Consider the following 11924-nt stretch of genomic DNA (forward strand, 5'->3'; position numbering starts at 1 on the left):
GCTAGTCCAGCAGAAGGAATCAACTAGAGCCCAAACATCGCACATGTTCTTCTCGTGTTAACGCCTTTTTTGGCGTTTTGCTGCAACAATGCATCGTTTCATGACACTGAAGAAGCTCCACATCAAAAATATCAACACTGGATCAACAGGATTGCGTAATTCAAGGACTTGTACATTATGCAATCGAATATCTTCTCACTTACCGTTCACAGGTACTGTTCAGAGCACTGTGTTGTTTTTATTTTCAGCCCTGAACCAACATTGATTATTTTCTGGTCTTGACTTTCTTTTCTAGTCGTAAAAAGTTTTTCCGTTATTCCTTGTCGTAACCCATGATTTAAAACTCACAAATGTTGTGAAAAATAATTTTTTAATAATTTTTAACCTGTACATGAATGCCATTAAATTTCCTTAAATTATGCTGTAAAAAGTGTATCTTGATTCTGCGGCTCCAAGTCAGCTTTCGGGTTCTTTTTAAACCTACGATGTTTTTCTCCAATTTCCAGACTATGTGGGTTCTTCAAGAATACATTCTACTTGGTTAAATCCAGAGCATGTAACCTTTGTCGCCAATAAGAAAAAACGAAGATACAAGCTAGGAAATGTTGTTCTTACTCATGCTGATGGTAAGTTAAATATTTATGTAGACAGCAGATATCATCCCTTTCTTCCTTTTTGTTTTCAAGTAATGAGTACAAACATTTTCAGGAAAATCCAAACGAAAAACAAAAATTACCCTGTTGGATTCCAAGGAAACCGAAGAAGAAACCTCACTGGATGTCCAGTCATTTCTGACGAGCTCTCCCTCTTCTCCAGCATTTTCCATGTCCAAATTGGGACGTGTGGGTATCACAATCATGTTGCCTCCTAATTCTACCAGGAACCTAAATTTTCAAGAATTAACTCCTGCTCCTAATGAAGAGTTATTAACAGTGCCAAAACGGAGTCCTACATTGAGACCGACATCGGCCCTTTCACAAGAAGTTTTAGACTTAATATTGAAAGGAATTGCAAGAAATAAGTTGTCAATGCGAGATTATCCTTCACCAAGTGCTGAACTCAATGCAAGAAGGATGATGAATCCTGTTGAGATCCCTGACATAACTTCCGTTGGATCATGTTTGAAAACGGAGACCTCAATGGCATTAAAAGATTTAAAGCCCAATGAGTCAGTGGAAAATGCTTCATGTTTAGAAAGCACATCACTGGAAGAAATTCTATCTCAGATGAAAAATAGTAAGAAGGAAAAGCTAACTGTTAAGAAACAAATGTTGCTAAGAGGAAATATTACCAAACAAAAAAGAATATTCCGTAGAGCAGCATACATTGATGTTTGCTTAAACTCTGGGAAAGTAAAGAATGCCCTCCACTATGCCACAAGAGGATTGCAGTTCTTTCCAAATGTTCCTTGCCGGAACATTATTTTGGAACCACTTTTCAGTCATGCTGCTCATGAGAAAAATATAGTGGCAGTCTCACATGCCTTGATTCTGGCCAACAAGTACAATACCCCATTGACTGCTTCCTCATATGTTGTTGTATTTGAAATGTTGGCTTCAATGCCTGCGACGAAAGGGAACCTTGAAATTGCTAGAAGTCTAGTTCAGAATATGATGAAAGAAAATGTGACAGTTGATGATCTAGTAGCATGTTGTAAAGGTAGGGAAGTTCTAATCCAGAAGGTTCTCAGAAGCATTCAGTCTACAGGACTTCTGAGTACAAAGTACTCCAAACCTGGAGGTTCCAAGTACCCTGTTACAAAACTGTCTAGCTCCTACCAGTCCCCAGCTACTGGACTGTTATCTGTAGACAGTGCTGAAAAATTAATTGATGAACAAATTTCCATTCACAGCTCCTTTGAATACAAGGTGAAAAACATTGCCTGTACCCTCTCTGAGTCAGAGATCAATGAATTGATCTCCACCCAAAAAGAAGTTGAAGAAGGCTGGAGGACATCCCTTATTGCTGGCTTCCAAAGCAGCATGCATGTTCTAAAAACTGACAAATCTAGCTTTCAGTTAACGAGCTTCCTAGAGTCTCTGCCAGCTGAAACCTTTGCAGATTTAATTATACAAGAAATTCATAACCGTATTGAGGACTCTGATAAACAGTCTGTAGGATTCATCTTTGCTCAGGTTGCATTGGGGCGAAAAGTAAAGGAAATCTATGATATGGAAGTTATGAAGAGATATGGTGTATGGAACAAGGCCAAGCAAGCTCATATTGATTATTGTAAGCAGTATTTTAATCCCGAAGGCTATCCGCCTGGTCCCTCTAATCCAAGAGAAGTGTGGGACAGTGTAGTAAAAAACATGCAGTATAATGACTCTTGTACAAATTTCTTGTTGCGGGAGTGGTATCCAGAACTTTACCTCAAAATTGGAAAGTTTCTCTATGACATTTTGTTGAAAGATGTCAAAATTGATGAAAACATTAAAGTGAATGGTTCGAAACCCCACATGGTGCCAGCCTTGTATGTAGTTTTCCGCAAATCAACAAGAGGATATCAGAAGCAGCTTAAAATGCACCCCTCAGTTCATCATGTATTCCCAAACAAGATGCAGCCTTTCCTGAAAATGAATCCTTATGAGCTGCCAATGTTATGTCCTCCAAGGCCCTGGACAAGTGCAACAAATGGTGTCTATTCCCTTTCAACTCCACTCTTTCAGAGGTAAACCCTGTGACCCTGTGACAAGCATTTAAAGTTTCGGGGAAATGCTTTTCAGCTTTTTTAAACAATTTTATTGATATCTTATTTTCTTTCTGTCAGACATCCGGAGACACGTATTGGTGCAGAGGCTTTGGAGGAAAACTATTTAAGTGTTCCTACTGAGCAGCTTTATCCTAGTTTGGATTCTCTCAATCAGCTTGGATCAGTGCCTTGGAAGATAAACAATCCAGTAAGGGGTTTTCTTGTCAATACTGTTTCATCGGCAAAGGCTGGATGATATGTATTCACAGTTGTACATTTGCCTTTTCCTTTCTAGGTTCTAGATGTGATCTGTGAAGTATTTCATTCTGGAGGCTCCGAAATACTAACTATTCCAGCCCCACCCTCAGCTGCTATTCCTGAGCCATCAATGCCAGCGAATACGTCACTTGCTGAACGGATAAAAATCACCAAAGAGCGTAACCGTATCAGGCAGGATAATGCTGCTATGTACAGTCAGTGGTGTGACACACTGTACAAACTTTGCATAGCTAATGATGTATGTTAATGAAAATTTATTTAGTAATTTTACTTTTCAGCACTAAAACATGTGCCTGTTGTTTGATTTTTTAATTTTTTTTAGTTTCGAGACCGTGTGTTCTGGCTTCCACATAACATGGATTTTCGAGGACGAGTCTATCCAGTTTGCCCACATCTTCAGCATATGAGCAATGACTTGGCTCGTTCTTTGCTTATTTTTGCGAAAGGTGAAAAACTGGGACCTGATGGATTAAATTGGTTAAAGGTAAAAATATTCATCCCTATTATTATTTTCTGTATTTTTTGTCCTTTTTTCACATTGTTAAAGTTTGTATTTTTATTTTTTTTAACATTCTAGCTTCACACTATCAATTTAGTAGGAGAAATGAGCAGAGAATCTTTAGATGCAAGGTTGGCGTATGCAAATGAAGTAATGCCTAAAATTCTTGACTCTGCAGAAAGACCTCTGACTGTAAGCTGTACTTCTTGGAAATACATTGGCGCTTAATCGTCTCTTCTTTTAAAACAATTGATTTTGGTCTTTTTTTTTTGTAGGGTGAAAAGTGGTGGATGAATTCAGAGTGCCCTTGGCAAACACTGGCAGCTTGCAAGGAAATTGCTGCTGCCATTTCAAACGGTGATCCAGCCAACTTTATTAGTCATTTTCCAGTGCACCAAGATGGCTCATGCAACGGCTTGCAGCACTACGCTGCCATGGGTCGAGATACACTGGGTGCGCAGTCGGTCAACCTCGTGGATACTGTCATACCATCTGATGTCTATTCATGTGTGGCCGAAAGTGTGAGTTCGATGTTCGATGCAGACGTTGATGATGGTAGATTACTTTTATGGCCCCTTTCCTCCGTTGTTATTACTCATTTTAATCTTACAGGTTGAAAAGCAAAGAGCTAGAGATGCTGCTAATGGTGACAAGATGGCGCAGAGCTTAGAAGGATTTATCATCCGAAAAGTTGTCAAACAAACTATAATGACATCAGTCTATGGTGTAACAAATTATGGGGCCCAGTTGCAAATTGAGGGGCAGCTAAAAGGTTGCTGTCGTCAGGATTACTTCCACATGTTCTTTTTTTTAATTTTATCTGAAGTGTCAAAACGTAACTCTTAAACCTTTGTTTTCAGCTTTAAAGTATCCTCTAGATGATGTTCCACCAGCTGCTTTGTATATTACAAAATTGGTTTTCCAAAGCTTAGGGGAAATGTTCACTACTAGCAGAAAAACTATGGTTACTATGAGTGCATTTATGACTCACCGTTTGATCGAAACAAAGTTCTGAAAATATGTGAATGTAACTTTGCTTCTCTTCTCTGCAGGAGTGGTTGACTAACTGTGCGAATGGTATTGTGAAGTCAAAGAATATGCCTGTAAAATGGGTCACCCCCCTAGGTTTGCCTGTTATTCAGCCATATTTTAAAAAGAATTTTGCCAAAGTAGACTCTTTAAATTTACCGGAAGGCGAGTGGATTAATCCATCTTTGTACAGGTGTGTTGCAAGCTAAAATATTCTAATGTTTGTAAAGGGTGCAATGTCTCATGCCATTACATAATATTTTTGTGTTTTCCAGGATACCAGTCCTCAAGAAACAGCGTAATGCTTTCTCTCCTAATTTTGTTCACTCTTTGGATTCCTGCCACATGATTCTGACTGGGCTGCATTGTGAGCAAGTTGGTATCACATTTGTTTCTGTCCATGATTGCTACTGGGTGCATGCCAAAAATGTTACCGAGATGAGCAAGGTAAAATTGTTTTGTACTTTTATATTCAGTGAACATTAAGCCCAAAGGAAGGTCAAATACTGTAACAAATGTTTTACTCCTTACAGATATGCCGTGAACAGTTTGTAGCTCTTCACTCAGAACCCATTTTAGAAGATCTGGCCAAGTTTTTAACTGAGACATATTCAAACAAGTATGGCTTTGTTCAGATCCTATTTCAATTTCTTATCCAATAGAACTTCTTAATAATAAGTTTTGTTTACAGGGATCACTCTACAGGAGTTGAAGGGGTGGAAGAACGCCGTCTTGAACGCCTGTTTTCTAGTGTGCCACCTAAAGGGAACTTTGACCTGAATCTAGTGTTGAATTCCAAGTACTTCTTCAGTTGAAATGGAAGATATGTACTTATCTTTACCTAGTAACATAATTTTGCTGTTAAGCCTGCTTCTAATCAAGGGGCTGCTATCATGTGTGATATTTGTCTTAAAGTCACTATGTGACACTGACCTACCTATAATTGTGATGGGCCATTGCCCAGTTAAATGTAGTTTTGTTATATGTAGTACATATAAAGGATATACTGCTAGCACTCTATTTTAAAAACACGAGCAACTTGAATGTGATTTTCCTGCCCCAAAATAATTAAAGAGCAGTGAAATGAGAAAGAGATTGTTGTTCTGGAGCTTATTGATTCCTTTCCTTGATGAGAGAATGAATTAATTGGGCTTGCATATTCACACAGGATGCAGTATAGTTTTTATTAACAAGTGCAACACATTAGGATTCCACAGACACATCTAGCACTAACACAAATGCAATACACTTAATAACAATTTGAATTCCCAAACAACGGACACCTGTCTTATAACAAATTAATATATTCTCCATACAATTTTGTCTATTTTTGAGTAATTACTAGAGTTTATTCTTCTTGACACCACTTTATCATAAGATTTTGTTGCTGTTGTCCTTTGTTCTGAGGGCCCAGGCTGTGAAACAAACCCTCTGTTTCAGTTGGGCAGGAATGGATAGAACATATCAGTCCACTCCAGTAGGTAACATCTTTTGAATTACATTCAATATCCAATTACATTCGATACCCAATAATAAACCCTCGGGAGTTTTCTGAAACACTATTGGACAGTTTCTTTCTGTCCATTTTTTCATGGATGCTGCCAATTTCCATCATAAGACATCAAATCAACAGTCCAGTCTTATTGTTAATAAGGCAGGTAACAGTCAAAGAATAATTTTGTTGGTCTGAGAATTTAGTTTTGTTGGCTAATCAAGATTGGATCCCTACACTAGAAAAAAATATTTGGTTTACATTACTTTTTCAACCTGCAGAATAGTGGTGTGTGTATGTGTGATTGTTGGTGTAAGGCCCCACGCTGAACAGGTGAACGGGTGGCCCACGCTCGCTTCACACGCCACAGGCACCGACTGGCAGGGACGGGCTAAAAGGAGCACTTGGGCCGAAGTGCGAGCGAGAGAGAGGGAAGACTGTTTCTGCGTGAAGGCGTGAAGCCTTTGAGCAACTGCAGTGCAATTGAGCCGAGAGGGGCCTGCCTCATCAACACTCGCTCCGAAGCCACCGTCAAATGCCTCAGAGGCGCTGCGTTCTACAGGCCTCCAGCAGAGATGTGGTAGCACGTCGAGGGCAAGTGAGCCCAAAACGAGGCGCTGACGTTGGAGAGGGCCTCGTGTGCAGCCTCACAAGAGCGACAAAAATGAACAGCTATTGATTGGATTGGAATATGGAAAAGTAGGTCATCGTCCTTGCTTCAGCTGGTCTCACTACGGGCTGGTGGCCTATCGGACAGGCGCTTTTACTCCTATTGAACTTTATTGGGGGACCTCGCGGGACGCGTGAACCCGGAACCCTTCAAGAGGTGATTCTGGACTTCAACAATTTGTGAGATGATGATGCACCATCTGACTGTTTTACACAAACATTTTTGACTGCGACACACTAACAGGCTACATTAATACTATGGACACCTTATCTTCATATTTCTTTTTGGGGACTGGAAGGTGGTTTCGATGGACTAAGTTACTGGAGAGAAGGAGGGAGTCCGAGCGGCACGATCATGGTGGTTCTCTACAGTAACGAGCTTCATCAATTTGTCGTCATAAAATCGAATCAGTGCGCTATCCTGACCACCTTCTGTCCAGCCAAACAGTGGCACGTACCGGGGAAAACAGCATCGACACTCTAAATCCTACTTATCTAAAGACATCACAGACATTGTAACTCACACACTCTCACTAGAGTCCTGCATGCAGGACAGCAAACATCAACAAACCCACTCACTCGGAAAGGGTTGAGGGGGGGGGGGCAGAAAAGCAACTCCCGAGCACTAAACTGGAAACACCTTACGTTTGGACATGCGCAAAACGTCCTATATTATTAGTCCCGAATCCAAAAACGCGACTTACACGACGTACAGGTAAAACAGACGGGCGTGAATCCAGGAGCACAGGAACAGGAAACAAGCTTTGATTTTATGTGTACATTTCTTAAGTTTTCTAGATAACTGTTTTTTTTCTGAAACTAACTGTCCTGATTTTCATTGGCGAGGTAATTTTTTTTTATGAACAGGAACACCATGACATCGCCATGTCAATTTTCAAAATACAAAATACAAAACGAATCTATGGCGTAGACCTAGTTTGGGAGTTGTTTCGGCTCGAAGGCGCAGGCTAGAATCGGTGGCGCTCTAGTGCGTCGCCGTGCCCGTGGACGTGTTCGCGGACGTGTTGGTGGACCTGGGCCTCCAGGGCCTCCAGGGCCTGGGGGTCGACGACGACCTCGGCACGGCCTTCCTCTTGCTGCTCGTGCTCGCAGTCCTCCTGGCTCTGCTCCGGGGTGGTGGTGATGCAGTCGTCGCTGGCCGCGCTGTCCAGGCTGGCCCCGACCTGCGGAAGCAGAGAAACAACCAACTAACCATCTCCCTCACCGTCACGCACTAGACGCCAGCGTGCGGCCCTGCCCGGCCCTGCCCGGCCCTGCCGCCTACCTTGGACGTGCGGGCGAGCCTGGGCCTCAAGCGCGGCCGCACACACTTGGTGGGCTGCGCGCGGTTCGGGTTCGGCGCCGCGTGCAGGGTCACCATGTCCGGTCTGCGAGAAAAAAATAAAAGACGTGAACCAAAGTGGTGCTTGGCCGCGTCTCCGCGTCGAGTCACAGTGGCCCAGCGGCACCGTGCGGCACGGCACCCACCCCGAGCTGCCGCCCACGCCCACGCCGACGGGCAGCACGTAGAGGCGCTGCTTGTGGCTGCCCCGGCTGGACGCCTGGTGCGGCGTGGAGCTCCCCGAGCCGGCCGAGTCGGTGGACAGCTGGCCGTCGGCGTCCTGGTCCGTGTCCGCGTCCTGCCCGGTGTCCACGCCGGTGTCCGCCGCCGTGTCCGCGGCCTGGCCGTGCTGCGTGGGCTGCACGCCGAACACCGAGTCCGAGCCGCTGTCCGCGAACTCACCGTCCCTGCGAACCGTGGCGGGTCAACAAAGACAGTCCCAGCGTTCTCCTGCTTCCTCCACGCCGGCTTGCCGTACTTGAGGGAGGCCGTCTCCAGAGTGGCGATCCTGGCGAGGGGCGCGCAGGCCTCGCCGTACGCCACCTCGGCCAGCTCAAAGGACTCGCAGGCCGCGCCGTAGGGCAGCGCTCGGCAGGTGGACGAGTTGGAGTGCGCGGACACGTCGGCCGCGTCCGAGAGCTGGCGGTGGACGTCGCGGTGCGCGTGGCCCGGGCTCAGGCTGTGCGCGCCGGCGGCGGCCTGGCCCGAGGCCTGGCCGCGGTGCGCGGGGCTGCGGCCCGGCGTCAGCGACTGGCTGCGACCCTGGGCGCCGAGCCTGGGGGCCCTGGGGCCCAGCGCCCTGGGGGACTGGTTGAGCATGGCGGCGAACGCGCCCAGCTCGCTGCCCATGCTGCCGGCGGGGCTGCCCACTTCCGGTGAAGAGTCAATCACCTGCCGGACGATCACGCTCAAGTTGTCAACAACAGTGTTGCCTCGTCAGGAGGTGAAAACTTATTCCGCGGTGCATCAGTGGCAATCTCGTACTCACCCCCAGCGGCGACCGTAGAGCGTAGGGCTTAAGCCGCTTGTGGGCGCCGGGCACCCCCGCCACCCCCGCCACCCCGGAGGGCCTGGGGCAGTGGCTGTGCCGCCGCGCCTTGACGGCGGCCTTGACGGCGGCGGCGGACAGCGGCGGCTCCGACGTGCTCGCCAGGGAGGTGCCGGCCGCCACGGTGCCCAGGGCGTCCTCCAGCCGCTGCAGCTGCAGCTGGCGACTCTCGCGGCGCTGCGCCAGGTGGCGCTGCTGGTGGTGCTGCTGGTGCAGGTGCAGCCGCTCGTGCAGGTGGCGCGTCGGCGGGTTGGGCAGCATGGAGGCCCTGGGGACAGCGATCGTGCAACAGTGTGGCCACCAACGCACGACAAAATCCCCATGACGAATCAGTGTTGCCACCCCCAGCTGGTCTGCGAGCGAGGCCGGAGGCAGGCACAGTGAAGGAGCGCCTGCGAAGCGCGAGGTAGGCATCACCGCGAGACACGGGTGCGCCGACGTGGGCCGGTGGCCTGCCCGCCGGGCGCTCAGCCGCGCTCCGCGCTGAGCGTTGCGGTGCCGATACACCCTCTTCGTTTCAAGTGGAGGGCGGGTAGCTACAGCGCGCTCATCCCCAGGCCTTAAATGGCGGCCCCTGAAGCGAGTTTTCAATTTGAGCGCGGCGAGTGGAAACGCGGGAGTTTTGGAAACTGGAGATGGGGGCAACTCTTCCGAAAGAGATTCCCGATGTCTAAGTCTAATATGCGATGCAGGCAACAGACAAGGCAAGTGGGGGCAAGCTGCGGCATGATGAATGTGCTGGAGATACCCCGGGCGGCAGGGCGGCAGAGGGGGGCGGGGAAGGGGGTAGCGCCGGGCCGGGCCGTCTGCCCGTGGCGTGTCGTGCTCAGGGTGGATAAACGTCGCCTCTGGACGTCCCATTTTTCTCTCGGAGCGGCGGAGCGGCAGAGAGGCGCCCCGGGCCTGGCCGGGCCTGGCCGGGCCCGGGGATGATGAAATGGCTTTTTCGGCGATGGCGCGTGAACCGGCGAATTACGCCGCCAGTTTCTTGGTCCAGAAAAATGGCGGCCCTCCGGTGGCCTCCAAAAGGTGGCGACCTCTGCTCCGTAGCCATTACGAGGAGGCGCGGATATCCCGTGTTCTCCAGGCTCACTGCGGACTGGTTCCGAGAGTCGTTTCCGCCGCCCTGTCTCTCTCAGAGGCGCCCTATGAGCGCGCAGCGCGCGAGAGAGACAGAGCGGCGAAAAACGATTCTCGGAGTCCGCAGCGTGCGGCGAGGCTATCCGTTCCCCCGACATTCGACACTGACCTGCGCACGGCGGAGATGGCCACCTTGGCCTCCAGCAGGCTGCAGCCGCCCAGCGAGGAGAAGCGGATGGGCAGCGGCCGGTCGTCGGCGTCCTCGGGCCGTCCGGGACCGTGCTCGCCGCGGTCGCCGCCGAGGAAGGCGGCGCGGGGCAGCAGCCCGCCGCCGACCCACGCCGCCGCGTCCACCGCGCCGCCCGCGCTGCCCCCCACCGCCAGCGACCCCCGGGGGCCGAGCGGCCCGAGCGGGCCCATGCCCACGGGGCCCACGGGGGCGGACAGCGCGCCCAGGCTGCGGCGCGGCACGCGGCCCGTCACCACGGTCTGCATGTAGATGGCGGCCGCCACCGCCTCCTGTGGGGCAACCGGGAGACCCTCAGTCCCTGGATACCTACACTGCCGTAAAGACACTTTATGTGCTCCGCGGTGCTCCGCGGTGTGGCTCACCTGTTGGTCCTCCTCCTCGACCACGGCCTGGGCGGCGGCCAGCCGGACCTCCTTGATGGCGGCGCGGCGCGGCCGGCAGCGACTTTTGTACAGCACCAGCAGCACCATCATGCCGAAGAAGCCGCCCAGCGTGGCCGCGATGCGCACCTGCAAAGTCAACGTCCTGGGTTCAAACGCACAGTCACGTGGCGCTCGCCAAGCTGGCCACGGCCGCGCTGGAGGTCCCTGACCTACATGCGACGTCCGTGATTGCATCCCCCCAGTCCGTCCGTCCGTCCGTCCGTCCGTCCGGCAGCGAGAGGCTGAAGCTGACGTTAGTCGGCAAAAGTGGCCGCGCTCGCTCCACCCTCCGGGCCCGCCCCGCCGCGGCCCTCCGAGACCGACCCTTTCCTGGTACTCTATCCCGGCCTTCGGCCCCTCGGTCCTCGTCCTTTTTGCCGGCCACGGCGCCTCGTTTGGCCTTTGCGCTGTAATAATACCACGCCCCCCCCCCCCGAGTCTCCCCCTCCCCCACCCCCCGCACGCTTTGAGCTGCGGTGATGGAAAGAAAATCTCATCAGATCCTTCAATACGACCCGACCGCCTCCAGCAGCCTGCCTGCGAGACTAGCAACCCGCCTTGCGAGCAGCGCGCGGCGCGACCAGGGAGATGAACACGAACAGGACGGGGGCTTCGCGTCGGTGAGTGGGCCGCCCGGCCGCCCCGCGAGTGCGAGGGAGAGCGATCAAGAGTGGGGGTGTCACGCGGCTCGAGGTGAAACAGCCAGAACAATGAGCGACGTTTTTATCGTTTCCGCGTTGCAGGGCGTGGGGGCACGGTGTGGGACAAAGGGCGATGGCGATGGACAGGTGCGTATCGGGTATGACGCGCGGTGGGGCCGCATCGGATGCCGCTGCGATGCGGGGCGGGACGGGGCGGCAGACCGGCTGGGGGAGGGGGGGGGGGAGGTCAGTGGGTCGCGCCATCCGCGCCGCCAAGGGATGCTGGAATGGTGGCGACAGCGAGACGATGTCGTGCAGCCGCCAGGCAGCCGCTGGCACTACTTGGCGCTGAGCGGGGGCCGAGCCGAGGGCTCTCGTCGTCCGAGTAGTCCCTTCGGGCCCCTCGGGCTCTTCGGACGCCACTGCTGTCTCTCTCGCACTCGTTAGGGGGCGAGAGAGACACCGCGACCTCGGCGACTCG

General features: G+C 50.7%; 1 protein-coding gene and 1 pseudogene across 1 annotated transcript; one reads left to right on the forward strand and one right to left on the reverse strand.

Moving 5' to 3' along the window:
* The first annotated feature begins 67 nt into the window (after positions 1-67).
* Positions 68-5590, forward strand: LOC117646776 (DNA-directed RNA polymerase, mitochondrial). The gene is made up of 14 exons (XM_034387958.1): positions 68-212; positions 507-626; positions 709-2671; positions 2771-2900; positions 2988-3209; positions 3294-3455; positions 3549-3662; positions 3746-3991; positions 4083-4242; positions 4331-4434; positions 4523-4692; positions 4775-4946; positions 5033-5118; positions 5191-5590. The coding sequence occupies exons 1-14, from the start codon at positions 89-91 to the stop codon at positions 5312-5314; spliced, it is 3897 nt and encodes a 1298-aa protein (XP_034243849.1). The 5' UTR covers positions 68-88; the 3' UTR covers positions 5315-5590.
* Positions 5591-5658: 68 nt separating this feature from the next.
* On the reverse strand, positions 5659-10378 carry LOC117646780 (annotated as a pseudogene).
* Between the last annotated feature and the right edge of the window lie 1546 nt (positions 10379-11924).

Source organism: Thrips palmi, unplaced genomic scaffold (assembly GCF_012932325.1).
Source record: "Thrips palmi isolate BJ-2018 unplaced genomic scaffold, TpBJ-2018v1 HiC_scaffold_2, whole genome shotgun sequence".
Classification (NCBI taxonomy): Eukaryota; Metazoa; Arthropoda; class Insecta; order Thysanoptera; family Thripidae; genus Thrips; species Thrips palmi.

Coding starts and splice junctions, on each gene's coding strand:
- LOC117646776 (XM_034387958.1), top strand. CDS start 89: ATGCATCGTTTCATGACACTGAAGAAGCTCCACATCAAAAATATCAAC. Junction 2,672..2,770: donor TCAACTCCACTCTTTCAGAG/GTAAACCCTGTG, acceptor TCTTTCTGTCAG/ACATCCGGAGACACGTATTG. Junction 5,119..5,190: donor ACTGAGACATATTCAAACAA/GTATGGCTTTGT, acceptor TTTTGTTTACAG/GGATCACTCTACAGGAGTTG.